General features: G+C 49.7%; 1 protein-coding gene across 2 annotated transcripts in view; it reads right to left on the bottom strand.

Moving 5' to 3' along the window:
* Tarbp1 (TAR (HIV-1) RNA binding protein 1) overlaps positions 1-17,202 on the bottom strand; it is a 47,037-nt gene extending 29,835 nt beyond the window's left edge. For both annotated transcript variants that reach the window (XM_057754429.1, XM_057754430.1), the window contains exons 1-8: positions 16,392-17,202; positions 13,272-13,369; positions 12,057-12,126; positions 8,601-8,749; positions 6,467-6,519; positions 4,747-4,844; positions 2,081-2,216; positions 811-907 (exon numbers count right to left, since the gene is read on the bottom strand). In XM_057754429.1, coding sequence (XP_057610412.1) covers positions 811-907; positions 2,081-2,216; positions 4,747-4,844; positions 6,467-6,519; positions 8,601-8,749; positions 12,057-12,126; positions 13,272-13,369; positions 16,392-17,202 — 1,512 coding nt within the window. The remainder of the gene's footprint in view (positions 1-810; positions 908-2,080; positions 2,217-4,746; positions 4,845-6,466; positions 6,520-8,600; positions 8,750-12,056; positions 12,127-13,271; positions 13,370-16,391) is intronic.
* Positions 17,203-20,647: the final 3,445 nt, after the last annotated feature.

The following is a 20,647-nucleotide window of genomic DNA, read 5'->3' as shown; positions in this document are numbered from 1 at the left end:
AGTCTTGACTAGCCTGAACTGAATAATCTAGCCCAGGTTGTTCTCAAACTCAAGGCAATTCTTCTGCCTCAAAAGTGGGTAACATTCTAAAAATACACATTTTCTTTAAAATCAGTCAGCATCTTAGAGAAAAGATGAATATAATCTTTAAAAAACATATTCTCAAGAAAAAACAAATTCCTGTGAATAAAAAATGATTCTTTAAAAATAACAAAAAGAATCTCCAACTGAAGCAAAACAGCAGTTCGTCAGCCCAAAGGTCACAGATTCTGAATAAAGATTCTTTTTGGGCCAGGTCAACAAACGCACACACAGCTCTTGGGCTAAGTGAGGTCCTATTGGAACATGGCATATACATTTCTTTAGATGACAACAACAAACCCAAAATTAAACAGGGACCGCATAGCATACACAGATGTCTCATGTCCCCTGCCCTGTCCAGCACAGCAGTGTGCTGACTCTGGCTCTTGGTATTTTCCTTGGGACTCTATGTCTACAAGCTCCTCTCCTGGTGAGTCACCCAGGATGGCCTGGTCCCTTTACCGGGCTGTGAGAATACACTAGAAAGGCTCCCAGGGAGTTGACTGGAGCCTCAGGGCTCAGGTTTTGTCCTGGGACCTGGTTCTACAGCAGCCCAGGCCTCACAAAGGTTGACATTCCTGAGCCCCAGACAAGAACCCTGTTCAGCACAACCAACACTTCCTGCTCACTACGCCACTTCTGTCACCTAGGATGATGTCAGTCGTCCCCAAGTCCACCAGTACTCCCTGAGAAAGACTTGCAAACGGGTGTACGGACAGGCACACTCACCACGTCCACCAGACGCATGGCTGTCTGCAGAAGATAGCACTGTGCTGCCCCTCTCAGGAGGACCTGGTGTGTAATCATGGTGCACTGGAGAACGTCCCTGGTTAAAGCAAGGACACACAGGTAGGAACTAGAAGTCTGAGCACTCACAATCACTTACACTGCCTACAACCTCCGACATACAAAATGATCATCACCAGGAGTGACTGTCACCAGGAGAGGCCAGTACCAGGAGTGACTGTCATAGGAGTGGCCAACACCAGGAGTGACTGTCACCAGGAGCGGCCAGCACCAGGAGTGATTATCACTATCACTAGAAGTGACCAGCATAAGGAGTGACCACCGCCAGGAGTCACCAGCACCAGAAGTGACTGTCACCAGGAGTGGCCATCACCAGAAGGGCTACATGGCCAGTTTCCACTGTGATCGTACACAGAGTGCAATTTTTATTTCTTTTTTATTTGAGATAGTCTCAGCATGTAATCCATGCTGACCTCGACTTCTCTCTAGCCAAGACTGGCCTCAGGCTTGTGAGCCTCCACAATCATTTTCTTAAGTACTGGAGTTACACGTGTGAGCCACCACACCCAGACAGAGCTCAATTTTAATATGAACCCACTCTCTTTTAATAAGAAAAAAAAGCTAGGCAAGGTACCCCATGCCTGTAATCCCAGCACTTGGGAAAGTGAGACAAGAGGATTGTTGGGAATCAGAAGCCAGCCTGGGCTACACAATGAAAATCTGTCTCAAAGAAAAAATAAAACAAAAATATACCTAAATGCAAACGTTCTTAAAATTTTTCATATATTTTTAGGCCGGGCGGTGGTGGGGCACGCCTTTAATCCCAGCACTCGGGAGGCAGAGGCAGGAGTATCTCTGTGAGTTCGAGGCCAGCCTGGTCTACAAGAGCTAGTTCCAGGACAGGCTCCAAAGCTACAGAGAAACCCTATCTCGAAAAACTAAAAAAAAATCTTAAAAAAAAAAAATTTCCATATATTTTTAAATATTTTCTAATTGATATCATGACTTGATATTTGCCCTTAAATTTTCCTACTTATCCATACAATTTTTAAAAAATTAGCAATTGGTATAATTTTTTTAAAAAAAAAGTAGTCAAAACCCAAGACCATATATTTGGAATATATTTAATAGTACTTCATCAAATAAAATACACTCAATTAATTATTTACATGCAAAAAAATGTCAGTTTTTCTTACACAAAGCTACATGAACCCAGTCATAGCAAACAAATGAACATATAGTGTGTAATTACCTGAGGGCTAGAAGCCCTTCTCCACCCAGAGCCTTACATCTGGGCACGCTTGCCAAAGCCCTGGAGAGGAACAACACTGGCACCGCACACCAGTGTCTATCTGCCATCCTCTGGATGAACTTCAATAGGAAATGACCTGGAAGAAAAGGTTTGGAAACAACGTTACAGCTGCAGGGGTCATGTGGAAAAGCCCTCCACTTCCTTAGTAAGAAAATAGAAATCAAAACCTCGATGAGACAGCACCTCACACCCCCTCAGAGAGCAGAAAGCAAAAGGGACACCAGGGGTGGAAGAATCTGAAGAAACCAAAATCCTCCTGCGGGTGGTAGGAATGGAAAGGGTGCAGCCAGCATGGACCACATGTAGAGAGGGTGACCCCCCAAGTGTGACCCCCCAAATCCACTTCTAGCTGTGTAACTAGGAGAAGTCCACACAGGTTCATACAGAACCACTCATGGGGCTGCCACAGCGGCACTGTCCCCAGAGCGAAGAGAGAACACACAACCGCCTACTGAGCCATGGACGGACCAGGAGTGAGGATGGAGCTCGACTCGGACACAAAGGGCGATCCTGTGACGTAGGCCCACTCCCAGAGAAGCCAGCCCTTAGATGCCCATGGGATGCAGACATCAGGGAGACAGGACATGCATCAGAAGCTGAGGAGCCAGCGTGTGAGGCCCAAGTGCTCAGACGCATGGGGTTCTGTCTGGAGACAAGGGAAGTGTTTTGGAAACAGACAGTGGGGATAGATGGACAGTTTTAAATAGAGTAAACACCACTGATCTGAACAGTGTGAAGAGTGTAAACAGAGCCTTAAGGGATGTGAGTTAAATCTCAATAAAGCTATTTTGAAAATTATTACAATTTCATTCCTATCTAGTATGACTGTACTGTCGAGAATCTGATAATCAGAAAACTGTGGCTTGGGCTGGAGAGATGGCTCAGCAGTTAAGAGCATTGCCTGCTCTTCCAAAGGTCCTGAGTTCAATTCCCAGCAACCACATGGTGGCTCACAACCATCTGTAATGAGGTCTGGTGCCCATACACACAGACAGAATATTGTATACATAAATAAATAAATATTAAAAAAAAAAAAAAAACGGAGCTGGAGAGATGGCTCAGAGGTTAAGAGCACTAACTGCTCTTCCAAAGGTCCTGAGTTCAATTCCCAGCAACCACATGGTGGCTCACAACCATCTGTAATGAGGTCTGGTGCCCTCTTCTGGCCTGCAGGGATACATGCAGGCAGAACACTGTATACATAATAAATAAATTTAAAAAAAAAAAAAAAAAAAGAAAACTGTGGCTTTATCTTGTTTTTGTTTTTTTAACAGAAGATTAAAGAGAAAGGTTTTTTTGCTTGTTTTTTAAGGCAGGGTCTCCGTCAGTAGTCTAGTTATGTTGAATTCATGGTGATTCTCCTGCCTCAATTTCCCCTGTACTACAATTAGAGGCATGAACAACCACACCCAGTTAGAAGTAAAGCTTTAGCTGCTGAGGACTTTTCTGAGCTGCTCAAGACAGGGTCAGATCCACTGATGGGGCAGCCCCTGGCTCCTGGGCACACCTTCCTGGAAAGCCATTTCATGCCCTCCTTGGGTCTCACTCAGTGACTGATGTCCTCCATCTGCTCTGCTAACAGTTTCTGCTCACTGAACTGTTTTCTTCTGCTAAGAAATTCCAGAACCAGCCAGACATTATAGCGCATGCCTTTAATACCAGCATTTGGGATCAGAGGCAATGGATCTGAGAGTTCGAGGCCAGTGTGGTCTACATAATGAGTTCCAGGACAGCTAGAGCTACATAGTGACCCCTGTCTTGGGAGAAAAAAAAATTCCAGAGACTTCTCAAAACTGGAGGAGCTACTGGGAACTGTGGGTAAGCATTCTTCTCTCTCCTGGCTGCACGAATCAGATCCAGTACACGCCATCTCATACCTACCCCTCACTCAGTGCAACAGTCAGACTCCCTTCAAACTCACCCCACATACTTCCGGGCCACGCCACCAACCCCAGGTGGGCAGCCTCCACGGGCCACTCTGCTGGGCGCGCCAGCCATGCTGCAGACACACAGCCCCAGGGGCTCAAAGCTGGCGGCTCCACTGTCCTCTCCAGGAACTAACTGCTTTTAACAGAGCCGTGAGACAACCAATTTAAGTCCTGATACTGCACACCACAGTCACCTCTTTTGAATAGATGGTATCACTGGTCATCTTGTCAATAAATAAATATAAAAAAATTCATACTCAGGCTCAGTAAAAGTCACAAAGGCCACTGTGACAAGATGGTTCAAAGTGGAATAAGCCCTTCCGCTACCTGGCAACAAGAGTCGCAGTGCTTTGTGCCCACTTCTAAACTTGGCTCAAAAAAAAAAAAAATTAACCCCGACCCAGGGAAGTGGGCTGATTCCAGGGTATAGAACTACAGAAGTGTGTGCTCCTTAGCTACGTAGCTGTCTTTCTGCTGCAAAGATCAACCCAGAGAGGGCAGGGTACTGTTCAGCAGTTTTCCTTGGCTTAGCCTTGCTTGCTAACGCCTGCAGAGGAGACAGTATACAGACCACAAGGCCAGTGGCCCGCTGCAGACACCAATCATGACAGTCACATAATGGCACATGTACCAGAACATGCTAAGTTAAAATGTAAATTAAAACCTCTAAGGACATACTCTTTGCTTCTTCTGGAAGAAGAGAAACGTAAGCGACCAGAAACGTCTGCAGCTTTAATCCCAGGGGAGAGCCACTTCCCGACAGTTGCCCTGGGGATCTGAGAACAAAGGGGAGAAAAACATGAACTTAAAATCCATTTACAAATAAGCATACAGACATTAGTCTAAACGCAACGTGGTTCCCAGCAGTAAATAACTGGACAAGGCCTCTTGCCCTGGACTTGCATTTTATTTCTCAGTAATGTTCAGAGACTCTCTGAACGCAGAAACATCTGAGTGTTCTAGCAGAACAAGCGGGACTCTCCAGGACCTGGGCTGTTAGACTGAAGGGGCACGGCAGCCTGCGATGACACTCCCCTTCCCCTCCTGACACACATCAGTCTAGCATCATAATAAAACCGCTGAGGATGATCAACTTAAACTGTGCTTTTTTGTTTCCAACATATAACTCAGTGGCTTTCCATCTCTAGGTTAAAGGAGCACTCCCAGTGAAGACAAGTACCTGAGAGGCCTCGCATCGGCTACAGTGTTTCACTGTGAATGTGGACTCCACCAAGCGTTTCTGGCTCTGTGTGTTATCTGCTAACTGAACACAACAGGGTACCAGAAGGTATGTCGTGATAAATGTATATGCCAACTCTCCCAAAAGCATGTGGGCCGCTGCTGACTGCACACTGCCCAGCTGCCTCACAGATGTGGAATGCCATCTAGCAATGACTCCCTGAAGACTCATGTCCCTGTCAATCATGCCATTTTATGTTGTCAATATGTATGCATCAGACACTAGAAACTAATATATTCCTGTCAGTTGGCCAGGATGCTAGTTAGCATTTTTAAAGAGTGTGAGAAATGGGGTGTTTTTTCTTTTTTAGAGGGCTCCTAAGCATAACTTGCTTATAGTTATGAACTCAAGTGATCAATATCAGAAAGACAAAACAATTCCAAAAGCAGAGATCTGAACGGGCAGTTTCAGGGTATCGATAATTCTCCCAATGAGGCTAAGGCAGAAAACTGACAAGCTTCCGACTGCTAACCTTTTCCAAGCACGAAAGCTGTGGACAAGCAGACCTCCTATAGGCCATGGCAGCCACTGTCAGACACAGAAAGGAATGTTAGAGTGGGCTGTGCCAGACATACTGGTGTGAGCTCGCAGTTCTTAATACAGAGGGAGAAAGAGGATGAGAGAGGAGGGAGAGAGGGAAAGAGAGAGAGATGGCTGGGTGGAAGTAGGGGACAGACACACCAATGAAACATGAAGGAGGGTATGTCGGTTCAGCAGAGTCACACACACACACACACACACACACACACACACACGAAGTGATGACTCAGCAAATCCCATCAGACATTAACATCTGCTGACTCTAGTGAACAATGAAGAACAACTCTGTATTAGCCCTGAACTTTTCTGAAAAACGGTGACACTAAGTCAAAATTAAAAAGCTAAAATAAAAAGGTGATCTAGGCGTGTTTCATGACATCAGCATGTACAGATGCACTGCACAGCTGCTGGGGGCTAGGCGTGTTTCATGACATCAGCGTGTGTAACTGCACAGCTGCTGGGAGCTAGCACAGATGCACTGAACCACACTGCTGCTAGGGAAGAGAATGACGCTTTGGGCTGGACCCTCTGTCCATGGTGTGCCACTGCCCAACACGCACAAGGCCCTGTGCCTGGTCCCCGGCCCCACAGCAATGCCAGAGCAGCATGGGCGCTTACCTGCTGTACAGACAGCTCTCTGAGAGGGTGTCCATCAGCGGGCCAGTGATAAACTGAAAGGGAAAAGACGGGAATTAACACGAATTTCCAACTGCCTTTGCTCTACACGGGACACAGGAGAGCAGAGGGGCAGAGCGGGTTAATGCAGGGAGAGTCCTGCGGGCACACACAGAATGCTGCTACCTGTAACACCCTCCGGGGCCCTGGGCGTGGGTCAGGGCCAAAGGAGCTTGCCGAAGAAACTAGATGGGAAATACAGACAGTAATAGGGAAATAAGGATTCCTCAAGGGAAGGCCAACAGCCTGTGCTGAGAAGGTGGGGATCAGGGATTAACATCCCCCAAATAGTCTTAGAGGCCAGTCAACCCCCACCCCACCAGGTTACCTGAAATGCAGGGGCAGAATTGCATCTCAGGGGCTGCAGTGTGGAATTCAGACAGAAAAAGCAGGCTGGTGTGTGTGACCCTAATGTAAGTGAGCTCCTGGGTCTAAGGAAGGGGACACGGAGCCCAGGGCCCAACCGCATAGACCCCAGCACCCCTGGTCTCCTCACGGCCCCAGGGCCCAACTGCATAGACCCCAGCACCCCTGGTCTCCTCACAGCCACAGGGCCCAACTGCATAGACCCCAACACCCCTGGTCTCCTCACAGCCACAGGGCCCAACCGCATAGACCCCAACACCCCTGGTCTCCTCACAGCCACAGGGCCCAACTGCATAGACCCCAGCACCCCTGGTCTCCTCACAGCCACAGGGCCCAACTGCATAGACCCCAGCACCCCTGGTCTCCTCACGGCCACAGGGCCCAACTGCATAGACCCCAACACTCCTGGTCTCACTGCGTGAGGCAGCTGATGGACAGAGGCAGACATGAACAGCTCAGACAAAAAGACAGCAGAGTGCACACAGCTATGGCTCATGGCTCCAGGACAGCATTACCATGAGCTCCCTGCCAGACTGCAAACTCCATAAACGACGCAGACAAGGCTCCCGTGACGGCTAATACTGTCCACTGGATGGATCTAGGCTCACCCACAGGCAAGTGTCTGGACACAGCTGGGAGGGGCTGCTTTGGTTTAATTACCTGAAGCAGAAGACCCACCCTGAGAGCGGACAGCACCTCTAGCAGACATTCAGATACAGGGAGGACCAAGGGCAAAGCTGTTTGCCTCCTTGCCTTCGCCTCTCCCTCGTGAGTTCTTCTACCCTGCAGCTGCCCCTGTGGCTCCTCCTGCCGCTCTTCGCTCCATCGGAACCCAGCCTCTCTAGGCTTCCAGCCTGGACTCAAGTCCTGACTCAGCGGCTCTCTAGGAACCATCCAGGCCTTTGGTGCCAGACTGGACAACTGAGGCATCCAGCTATGGGATTTCTGCCTCCCCAGCTAGCAGACGGCCATTGCTATATTCCAATCTAATACATTTCCCTTTAATACACAGCCATTTTATCACTCTGTCCCCTGAAGAACCCTGACTAATGTGCTCCCATTCAGCTTTCCCCAAACAGGAGAGCTACATCTGAGGTAGACAGGCAGACTGAGACCGGGGACGTGGCCCAGAGTGTTTGCCTCCCATGCTTGAAGTCCTGGGTTCAATCCCTAGAACCATATAAACGGGCGTGCTGATGTGCATTTAAGCCCAGCACTCTGGAGCTGGAGGCAAAAGGAACCAGAGTTCAGAGTCAGCCTTGGCTACACAGGGAGCCTTAAAGGCCAACCTAGGCTACATGAGACACTGCCTCAAAAAGCGGAGCCTGGTGTGTGCAGAGCTATAAAAGACCTGTCCTTGCTGCGGCTGCTGCTATGTGGTCTGCCCACTCATCCTAACTCAGGGAGCAAAGCTTTCCTGTCTTTTGCGCCCCTTGTTCACTGACGGAAGCCTGGGTGTGCTCTCCCTCTCCATCTCTCAGGCTTTATGAGCCCCCTCATCACATCCCACCCCAGCACTGCCCCCAACCCCCACACAGAGGACTTCCCCTCTCCCTCATCTCCGACTCCTAGTCCGAGCAATGGCTGAGACTGGCAGCTTGCCCACTGGGTGGCTTTTCTCTTAAACTCAAAAGATCCTGGGCTTAACAGACGACCTCCACCTTCTCCATCCTGAAGATGGCTAAGGAGGAAAGGGCTGGGATGTCATTACCTCGGAGAGTTCCGGTGAATACGGAGGTGATCTCACGGCACACAGCTCCAAGAAGTGGATCACGCCTTCTTTGGTCAGGATTTTATTCTCGCTTTCAAACATTCTTGTATAAACGCACACGAGCCAGGAGGGATGAATGAGCCAGCAGCCTGCGGGAACAAGCACCCGAACTGACCCACACCTCAGCTTTAGATCTCTGCGTGGAGACTGAGGCTCATACTACAAATCTGCGTGCGACAGAGTCACACTGACAGCGTGAGAGCTCTGGCTCGGGGAGTTTGTTCAGCACACACCCAGAGCCTGTAGAACCCTCAGCGGTCAGCACTGTGGATGCACTCAGCTGCTGCAGGCACCACGGCACTCAGGACAGCACTGGCCTCTGTGTGTGTGTGTGTGTGTGTGTGTGTGTGTGTGTGTGTGTGTGTGTACGAACGGAACCTTACATCTATCTGGGGTGGGTTCAGCTCGTTCTCCCCTCAGCTGGTTTCAGGCCATTTTTCATACACAAATCTCAAACTGCCACCCTCTACTTACACCCTCTGCCTAGCTTCCCACCATTCTTAAACTGTGAATAAGACACAGGCTGGCACTGGCTACCCCAGCCTTGCCCGCTCTGCAGACCCACTTTCTTCAGTGCCCCTACCATCCTCACAGAGCCAGCTCCCCATCCCAGGCTGGTCAACTCCCAGCTCGGAGTTTGTGTGTCACCCCTAGGTCAGGCCTGAGCCCCCTCACATGAACTTCTTTTCGGTCCCTTCTCTGTTCTCTTCATAGGACTTGGAGCCAAAACTGCTGTTTCATGGGGAAAAAAAAAAAGACAAAACTCGAGTGGAAAATGCTTCCCCGGCCTCCAGTGCTTGTACACACTGACGTGGAATAAGGGACCTCTCAAGTGACTGTATAATTGAATCCACAGTAAAAGATAGAATAAGGGCTGGAGGGATGGCTCAGTGGTTAAGAGCACTGGCCGCTCTTCCAGAGCACTGAGGTTCGAGTCTCAGCGCCCACGTGGGGCGGCTCACACCCAGCTGTAATTCCAGCTCCAGCAGAGCTAACACCTTCTGGCCTGTGAGTGCACCTGCATGCATGTGGTATACCACATAGGCACATCCACACATTCACATAAATAAAAATAAGACTTAAAAATAGAACATATGTATACCTTCTATTGATTGTTCCTGATTCTTAAAATAGTCTTTATTTAATTAAACTAGAAACTTTTTTTAATCTCATTGTATTCTACAGCTAAATTGGCCTATTGTTTGTAATCTACCCCAACATGTTTTTCAACTCTCCGTCAACGGGAACTTTTCAAAACCAGTCAGTGCTATTTGGTTTGGCTTGCTAAGCGCCATGGGCAAAGCATGAAATGGGAGCATCATTTTAACAGCAAGAGCTCAAGAGAAGGGCAGGATCCCATTATATGCTAGCCCAGGTGGTACAAGATGCCTATGGCCTGTGGAAGCTCTCACTGTGTCAGAGAACGGCCAGAGCCATCCGCAAAGTAAAGACCAGTTCCTCAGAGGTCAGCCCATCATGAGGTGACCGCCCAGGGCAGCCACTACCTACAGGGGTCAGCCTATCAGTGAGGTGACTGCCCAGGGCAGCCACTACCTACAGGGGTCAGCCCATCAGTGAGGTGACTACCCAGGGCAGCCACTACCTACAGGGGTCAGCCCATCAGTGAGGTGACCACCCAGGGCAGCCACTACCTACAGGGGTCAGCCCATCATGAGGTGACCGCCCAGGGCAGCCACTACCTACAGGGGTCAGCCCATCATGAGGTGACCGCCCAGGGCAGCCACTACCTACAGGGGTCAGCCCATCATGAGGTGACCGCCCAGGGCAGCCACTACCTACGGGGGTCAGCCCATCATGAGGTGACCGCCCAGGGCAGCCACTACCTACGGGGGTCAGCCCATCATGAGGTGACCGCCCAGGGCAGCCACTACCTACGGGGGTCAGCCCATCATGAGGTGACCGCCCAGGGCAGCCACTACCTACGGGGGTCAGCCCATCATGAGGTGACCGCCCAGGGCAGCCACTACCTACGGGGGTCAGCCCATCATGAGGTGACCGCCCAGGGCAGCCACTACCTACGGGGGTCAGCCCATCATGAGGTGACCGCCCAGGGCAGCCACTACCTACGGGGGTCAGCCCATCATGAGGTGACCGCCCAGGGCAGCCACTACCTACGGGGGTCAGCCCATCATGAGGTGACCGCCCAGGGCAGCCACTACCTACAGGGGTCAGCCCATCATGAGGTGACCGCCCAGGGCAGCCACTACCTACGGGGCGCAGCACTCACTAATGAACACATGCTAGCGCACCTTCCCATCCCTACAGACAGGAAGCCTCAGCCTGCAGTTACTGCATCACTGGCTGAAGCTCAGCCTCACAAAGCCACTAGAGGAAGCTCCAGGTGTGCTGTGTTTCAGGAGCGATTGAGGGCTCAAAGCATAGGTAAAGTCACACCTTGAATGCCCTCTTCCTAAGAACCCCAAGATATCTGAAACAGGATCTACCCCCACCCAGTCTAACAAACAAGAAATAGAAGTGCATATCCATATTAGAAGGGTCTTATTATAAAAATAGCCCTACCACGAAAGCATTGGCATTTTCTTATTTGTGTGGGTGTGGAGGGATACATGTGCATGTGTTCCAGCATGGGCACATGTGAGTACAGACCAGAGCTGGACATCCGGTGTCTTCCTCAACCCCTCTCCACCTTACATATTGAGGCAAGGTCTCCCGCTGAGCCCAGAGCTTGCTTATTTAGCTAGTCTATCTAGCCAGTCCACCCAAGGCTTCCCTGTGTCTGTCTCAGGAATGCTGGGATTGCAGGCAGGTCACCAGACCCACAAGGCATTTATATGGATGCTGAGGATCTGAACTCTGGGCCTCACGCTTGCACACCAAGGCCTTTGCCCACTGGGCCCTCTCCCCAGCCTGCTCTGCTAAGGACACACAATGAGATTTACAGATGAAATCAAAGGAAGCTGAGCTGCTGGAGAGGGAGCAGCAGAGACCACATGGGCCCAGGAGACAAGGCTGCCCGCTGTGTGCGTCTGCCATGACCGAGACAGGCCCCTGTTCATCACACATATTCTTTCCTTTCTATAAAGAAGGGAAGTAGTTTGAAATTTTTATAATAAACCGCTTTAAAAGTCTAATCATACCTCTAAGTTACTGGAATCTCTGCAGCCATTGAAAGCTATGTTGTAAAGAGATGGGTAAAGGGTACAGTGGGTACACAGGGCCAGTGTGCTTGGAGAGCACGTACCCACAATGCCGGAGGCCAGCACCGCTTGCTGGAGGCACTGCGGGTTGATCCCATTTCCTCCTCACTATTAAATGGTTTTCCCAAAGACTCTAATAGATAACGGTTAGTTACGAGATCGGGGGACTAATGTTATTAAAGCAAACAAACGAACAGAACCAAAAAACAATCGTTACCATTTTCCTCTGATACTGCGTATTCAAACAGACTGTTTAGCTTGGGTAAGACTGGCTTTATGACATGTATCTAAAAACAAGAGCAAAGAATCTCATGAAAAATCACACGAAACGGCTTTGAAACCTCAGGGGAAGGTTCCTGTTTACATACTGCGCCCTTTCTCTCGTTGCTATGTCTGAAACAGGTGTCAGGAGCCTGGTTCCCGCAGGTCTGAGCAGCATCAGTGACTCATGTCTGTGAGACTGAGCGGCAAAGCTGGGGAAGACTGTGCAGACCCCAGTTACGAAACGTCCTAACTCAGAAGCGGGCAAGGCTGGGAGATTAAATGGTAAATGCACTGGAAGCGCTCACCCTGAGTCCCACCACTGTCGGGGTCACACACTGGGAAGCCCAGCGCATTCAGAGCTCAGGGTTCCGGGGTCTCTTAGACCATGCTGTGACAGTTCAGCTAGAGCCTGACTCGCAAAGTTCAAAGTAACGTGAAATCTAAGTTTCTAAAACAAATAGGCTTATGGGTTAACCGGCCGAAGCAACCCAGCAATCTTATCTGAATTTAGAAAGACTTCCTAGAGCCCATCCCGCATCTCAGTACACTTGGCACGGAGCGGGGTGGCATGTAAGGACTGGCACCTCCTATTGACATGTATCCACAGACATCCATGGTCTGTAGCTTACAGACAGGGGACCACACACACGAACCCTTAGCACAGGAACCTTAGAGCTGAGGAGTCTTACACACTGGGACCCTTGGAGATGAGAACCTCTAGGAACAGTACAGACAGGAACCCTGAATGCTGGGACTCTTTCAGGGAGGGACCTTTAAAGACTAGGACTCTCTACACCAGGATGGCCGCACAGGTGTCACCTGGAAACGTGTCTAAAGGTCATACTCGTCAGGCCTTACTTCAGACGAACTGAACCCAGAAGTACGGGGGAGAGCCCAGTAGTTCACACCTGGTAACATGCTGGAACACCCCAACAAATACGGCAGTTGGAGAATGCCAAGGGGGACCAAGTGAGACTAAAGTTTTGCACAATCACAGGAATCCACTAAGAGCATTCTTTAATTTCCTGAAACAATTCATGTGTTATCTTAAAGTGTAACCATTTCAGGAAACAAAGGATTCAGCCATGCTTATACAGGCTGGCCTTCCCATGAGGCCTGAAAAGGGGCCCATGGGCTGTAGGATTCACTAAGACGGGAGAACACACACCTGATTTCCTTCTAGGACTTCCATGATCAAGATATAGTTTTCCCAGAACTTTAGAAGCTCGTCTTTTTTCTTCTCAGACCACCAGAATAGGCTTGAACCTAGGAGAGATTCAACAGGAAAGGAAAATCAGTTCTTTCTTTAGCAATGTGGTTAAGGCCTTCATCACAGCTGTTCTTAACTCAATTCCAGTGACACCAGACAAGACAACTGCTAACCTGGGAGGGGACCACTTAAAGGGCTTAAGAAACTCAAACAGAAATTTGTTGTCGAATACTCCTTTACTCTGTGTGAAGATGTGTCACTCTTTAATAAAAACTAAACGGTCAATAGCCAGGCAGGAGGTATAAGCGGGACTTCTGGACTGAGAAAACTCTGGGAAGAAGGCAGAGTTGCTAGCCAAATGGTGAGGAAGCAGGATGGGCAATACAGAGTAAAGGTAACTGAGCCACATGAAAGAATGTAGATTCAAAGATATGGGCTAATTTAAGTTATAAGAGCTAGTTAAGTACAAATCTACGGTAAGGTTGAACTTTCATAATTAAAAATAAGTCTCCATGTCATTTTTTCATGAACTGGTGGCCCAAAGCAAAACCTTTCTACAGAACTTCTGTTTAATTTTATTTTGTTGTTGTTGTTTGGTTGATTGACTACTCTGAGCTTGAATTTTTGCTTTTATTTGGGTTGAGGGATTTTTTGAGGGTGTCTATCTCAGCAACAGAAAAGTAACTAAGACGGAGGACAAGTCCAGAGGTTCCAAGTCCAGAAGAGAAGCAGAAAGAGACAGCCAGGGAGGAAGTCACCACTGACAAAGCTCAGGGAAACTTCCAAGTGTGTCGCACACGAGTGAAAGAGGAGACTCCAGGAGGCCGGGGACCTAAACCCCAGGAACCTCCATGGGGAAGCCACAGGCCACCCTTAAGCAGGATCCAGAATCATCCTAACTTCCCAAAACCAACAGTAGAATCTCCAGCTTCTCAAACACAGCTGGATGGACCGAGGCCTTAAACTTGGATGCAAAGGAGCCTCGTTTGTGTGGCAGGCAGCGCGTTATCTCATAAAATTTGGATAGAAATATCTCCCCTGGCTGGAGATGGGCTGATCAAACCATCAGTCGAACTATAAGGACAAAATGAAGGTGTGTAGACCATCTCCGCTCTGCTTTGGAAGCAGGAAGCCACATACAAGCATTTCTGCCAGAAAAGGAAATAACATATAACTCACAAACTGCTGAATGTTCAGGGGCCATCAGAGAGCACAAGGCCAAAGGACAGGGCTGTGGGCCACAAGCACCATACAGTAAAAGTACAGCTGACAAAAATCACGAGACTAACTCATGGAGTGCTCCAGCGAGAAAACCCAATTTGCAAAGCTCTGGGACTATTCGTCTTTGGACTAGCCGCTGTCACTTCTGTAGAACCCTTGTGAGGTCACTGTGTTCCCCGTTCCATAGTGGGATTCATCCCAGGAAAGTCCAGCAGTGCATTAATTATTGGGTATAGCTCCCTCATACACTGTATACTGGATGACTTTCCATGGCTGTATGATCTTGATATACAGAATACATACCAGGTGCCTTGAACTCGGGAAAAGACCCAGGAGAAAGGAAATGATTCTCACTCAGGCATCGGCCAGAACCAAGTTGTCCCTTAGCCTGGAGACTGGAAATGCCAGGCTCCAGGCTTTACGCTTTAGATGTTATCTCTAGGGCTCAAAGATTCCATTCCCTTTAATTCAGCCAGCAAAAATGCCAATGTGCACTCTGGTTGCCATGGTTACTACAATGCTGTGTCTCCAGTAACTAGGAAAGGTAGCAAAGAACTGCTCAACATTTATCAATTACAAAGTCTAGCTTAACAAGCCACACATGTGTAATTAACACACATTCCCTCTCTTAGAGATCACAGCCTTCTTCTAATTCACCCCTTCTCAGGTGTGCCCAGGCGCTTCACAGCCACACCACGAGACTAATCAGCCCGACTGGGGCCTGCTTTGTCAGTCTTATCTGTCTGTGGCCCTAAACAGTGCATGCCTGGTATCCTTGCTGTGTCACAAAGAACTGTTAATTGTGTCTGTGTGGGTGTATAGCCTGGAAACCTTGTGGGATCCAGAGATCATCATGGGGAGAACACAGGAGGAATAGACGGGACATGATGAGATTTATGTGAGCTGATCTGTTCCTTCACCCTCGGATCTTTCTAACCAGTGCTCACTGGCTACAGCGTTCCTCCTGAATCCTGAGAGGTTTAGGGTGCCACAGCATACACACACAATAAATACAATAAAAAGTTCAAATGGAAATGACAGACATGATAACCCATGTAGAAATACCATCATTGTGGCATGTGCTTGTAAGCCCAGCTAAGGAGGCAGAGGCAGAATGGGGGATGAAAGATTAGGATCCCTGGTCAGCCAGTCTAGCTAAACATTGAGTTCAGGATTCAGAGAGAGGCCCTGACTCAAAAAATAAAGTGGAGAGTAAGGAAAACACCTTCTGTTGACTTCCAACATATTCACGCGCATACACACACGCGCGCGCAAGCCCGCACACACGCGTGCAAACATTAACAAACCCTGCTCCTACAGTTCCCAAAGGGAATGTCAAGAGACCAATACTTAATAAGTTCCTCAAGCTTCAAGCGTTAACTTGGGACACACCGTCTTTCTTTTAGAATGACCCTTCCTTTTTCAATCAGGATGTCACGGAATGGAGCAGGCTTGTGGTACGGATCACACTACCACCATGTGCGGTATCCCACCCTACTCTGGGTCCACTGTTCCCAAAGCTCAAGCGGAAATCGCTATAGAGGTGCCACACGCAGGTGCTAAATGAGGACGAGGTGGATGGCCCTTGAAGAGCTGGTTTGGGGAAGCTGGGTGGAGCTGGGGGAAAGAGACAAACAGGTACCAGGCTGGAGAAATGGCTCGGTGGCTAAGAGCACTTAATGCACTTCTAGAGGACCGGGGTTTGGTTCCCAGCACGCACAACAGGTAGTTCACAACCGTCTTTAACTCCAGCTCAAAGAGATCCGATGCCCTCCCAGGCACCTACACGCACGTGGTACACACAGGAGCACATACTTTGACATAATTATGTTTAGAAAGAGAGAGAAAAGTAGGTACCCATTGTGTCCTGGGGACCGCAGGTACAGTCCATCGCCAGCTCTGCAGACACCTGTACAGCCCTCTGCAGCAGGTAGCGCGCGCGCTTGCGTGTGAGCGCGTCCTGTGTGCAGCCCAGTCCAGCCTGCACGGTTCTCCAGAAGCGGCCGCGGAGGCGCGCGTCGAGGTCCTCATGGCGCGCACGAGCCGACAGTAGTTTCTCGGCCAGCGCGCTCAGCACCAGTAGCTCTGGCCCAGTGCGGCCCTCAGCTCCGGGTCCCGGGGAAGCCAGCGCGTCCCAAGCCGCGCGCAACGCCGGTTCTGCACTCTGTGCCAGCGCGGGCAGCAGGCGCGCGCCCACCGCCGGCGGCGCGTCCCCGGCCAGCGCCAGCTCCACGGACGCGCGCGCCAGGCGATGCAGCAGCTGGGCATCATCGAGGGCGCGCAGACAGGGCGCTACGGCGGCCAGAAGCTCCACGGCCGGCACGTTCGGCAGCTCGCGCAGCGCCTCCTCGGCCAGCGCCACTGCCAGTTCGGGCCCTGCCAGGCGCGCGCACGACCTCAGCGCCGCGCTCGCCGCCCGGAGCACGCGCGGCCCTGCGGGCCCTCCACGGGGGGACGCGTGCAGCCAGGGCACCAGGTGGCCCCTGGCCACCTCGTGCGCCGCCTCGGCCAGCCCGCCGGCGCCCGCGCCGCGCTCCTCCAGCCGTTGCAGCACCAGGCGCAGAGTCTCCGCCCGCTCCGCACTCGCCTCCCCGCCGCACAGTGCCCCCAGCAGCGCGCAGGGCTCCCGGCTCTGCGCCAGAAGCGCGTCCGCCAACACCCGCTCCATTGCGCCGGGAGTCGACCCCGTGCGCGTGCGCCGGCAGCTCTAAGCGCGAGTGCGCGTGCGCAGCGAGAGGTTCCCGCCCACACACTCCCCGCTGGGCGTGGAACCGTCTGTAGTTCCTTCCACTTCGTTGAGGGTCCTAGAGCCCTAGGGTGTAGTGCCTCCTGCCACTCTGTCCCTTACAGTTTTTAGCAAGAAGAGTCGCTGCAGAGACGTTCACTGTAGTATTACACCAGTTCCGGGGATCCTGATTAGGAGAGGTCTGGGGCCGAAATTAGCTAAGAGGCACCAAATTCACAAGATGTCCAACGCAGTCCCCCAGTCGGCTCCTTTCAAAAACGCTCCTTTGACCTACCACAAAGACCCTAAGACAATGAATACAAAATGCACTCTGGATTTACGTGTTGAAAATAAGTCATGAGGGAGATGAGATGGCTCGTTGGGCAAAGAGCTTTCTCTGTAAGCATAAGAATCCGAGTTGGAATCCCCACAGAGGGGTAACTGCCATCCCGCGTGATGGAGACAGGAAGATCTCTGGAGTCGCTGATCAGCCAGTGTGGCTGAGGTCAGTTCCAGGTTCAGTGAGGGAACCTGTGGCTTAGGAACTAGGTGGGAGCAGGGCGTGGTGGCACACACCTTTAATCCCAGCCCTGGGGAGGCTGAGGCGGGAGAACTACCGGGAATTCGAGGCCAATCTGGTCTACATTCCAGGACTACAAAGAGACACCTTGTCACAAAAACAAACACACACAAGGTGGAGGAAGACACCACACATCAACCCTTAGCTTCTACACACACACACACACACACACACACACACTCGCGCGCGCGCGGTGTGAGCCCCCACCTCACATGCTAATACAAATGATGACCCTTCCCCCAGAGATGCTCAAGACCACTCCCACAGGGCATTTAAACTACCTCCCCCGAAACAGACACGTGGTTTTCCGGACTCTCTTTCCCATCTCCTCTCGGTGTGTGTGTGGGGGGTGGAGGGGACTGGAAAATCATCCGGGAGAGTTCTATCCTTTAAACCTGGGCTTTTTAAATTTCGTTTGACTTGATCTGACTTGGATTGCTGCATTGGCGAAGAGGCTCACAGGCCCTCTGCTGGATCCCGCGAGCAAACTCAAAACCAGGCTTCCCTATGTAGTTCTGTGTTTCTCACAGTCTCCACTGCTTGATTCAGACTCAGACAAAGAAGACCTCATCTTGACATGCACATGGCTGCTCTCGCTCCTCACTGAATCTCAGGTTTAACTGAAGGAGTGATGTGGATTCCCTTTGTCTTTCTAGGCGTGAAGTGTGCTCCTTAGTCAATGAGGGAGACTCAGCCCCACCATCAAATAGCTTGACATATGAATATAGTTTTAAAGTTAACTGATACTACAAATGAAAGATTTCCTTCGTGTCTCAGTCATTCCGTTTGCCTTTGGCAAAACACATAAAAGATTCCATTTTAAACCCATTTAGAATATTGGTAAATATCTATTGCTTAGTCCATGGAAAGTGGTTAGAAATACCATTTCTCTCATCATAAACAGATATCAAGCATAACATGTTTTTTTAAAAAAATATGTTTTGAGCAGACACTTAACAAATGAAGATATAAAATGATAACCGCTTGCAAAGGTATCTGACATTTTTAATCATAAGACAAATGTGCATTAAATCCATAAGGAGACAGCCACCCTTTCATGCTTCTAAGGAAGATCTGAAGTGAGGGCTGGCAAGATGACAAGGGGTAGACGTGCTCACTGCCAACCCAGACAACCTGAGTTGGATCCCACGTGGTGGAAGAGAACTGACTCTTGCCAGCTCTTTTCTGACCTCTGTGCTGGGACAGTGTGGCACCCAGTCCTGGGCGCACATTCTCAAATAAATACAGTACAATAGAGTTTTAAACAGTATTTTAGAACGCCAAATGGCAAGGGCCAAGGATGGAAATTTAGGATGCTTTTGCGTTACTGACAGGCAGGGAAATGTTAGGATTGTTTTGAAATACTGTTTCCCGTAAAGATACAATATATCTACTTTATGATGTAGTGAGCACACATCCCCATGCCCCACCCGGAGTGTTTAAATTGTCTCTAGACTGTAGAAGTCTTTGTAGGAAGCTGCTTTTCGCAACATTAAACTTTGTAACAAGCTAAACCTTCCTCCTCAGTGGACCCTGGATGCACAAATGGCCATTTACAAGATAAGGCCATGGACAAGTACAAAGAGTTGATCACTCATCTCTGCAGAGTTGTGGATAAATGTGAGATCTCCAGCAGTGTTTGCATCCTGAAGATTCCCTTTGCTGACATTCAAACGTCAGCAAAGCCTCTATTGCATTAGAGACTAGGACCGCAGTGACCCGAGGACTTCGGTGGCCTATGGAGAATGTGGAAGGTCCAGGACCCGCCAGCAGGGAAGCTTCTAGGGCAATATTTTAATTGGATTCAGGTGCTGATTACACAATCTAACATTTGTCAAAAATGCCTTGAGCCCTTGAGAGCTCTGAATTTCATTCTGCATAAATTTTAACACAGACCAACTTACTTTTTCTTTTGTAGAAGTCATTTTTAAAAACCGTGTGTTTGATCTTTTTTACTCATAGACTTAAGCCCGGTAAAGAGCATGGCTTCCAGGCCAACCAGTAGCTGATGAAGGCAGCCAATCTGATAACCTGATAAACTGATCCCTTTCACAGCCCCCCTCTCCCCACCCTCTCTCTCTCTCATGTGTAAGCATGAGTATGCACATCTTTGTGTATATACACATAGAGGTCAACCTCAATGCGCTGTTCTTTAGGCCCTATCCACCTTGGTTTTTTGAGGCAGGGTCTCTCACCAGTCTGGAGCTTGCCAAGTAAGCTAGACTGGCTGGTCGGGAAGCCCCAGGGGTCTGCCTGTCTCCACATCCTTAGAGCTGGGATTACACTTTCATGCATATGGGTATGTATGTGTACAAAGATATAACTACAACCTGCTGAGCATGTTTTTGGTTTCAGGGATGACCACTTTATATTGGATAGCCAGTTTGGGGACTAATACCCCAGAGAGGCCAACACCCCTCTCCACACAGCCATTAGTTACCTGTAGCTCTTTGTCTAGAAGTGAGATTCCTCCCTCTGCCCGTCCTTCTTTCCTGAGCCACTGCCTTCCTCTGGGATTCCTTCTCTGCCTTCCCTATCTTTTTGTTTGCTATGCTTCCCCAGCTCCACCAGTGCCTTCCTTTTTTTCTGCACATGTTATGTTTTCAGAGTGCCATCCACTGCCAAGCTCTGATGTTTGTTTATTGGGCTGTTTGTTTTCCATTCTTTAAATGTCTCCTGAATAACTTGGTTAAAGCCGTAGTTCTGGGGCTGAGTAGCCCAGTTGGTAGAGTGCTTGTCTAGAATGCATGAATCCCGGGGTTCCTAGCATCACATACACCAGAGTGGCGGTACATGCCGATCTCTAAT

The sequence above is a fragment of the Chionomys nivalis genome, chromosome 21, assembly GCF_950005125.1.
Source record: "Chionomys nivalis chromosome 21, mChiNiv1.1, whole genome shotgun sequence".
In the NCBI taxonomy this organism is placed as follows: Eukaryota; Metazoa; Chordata; class Mammalia; order Rodentia; family Cricetidae; genus Chionomys; species Chionomys nivalis.
The sequence above is the reverse complement of the archived record's forward strand: the minus strand, read 5'-3'. Positions and strand labels throughout refer to the sequence as shown.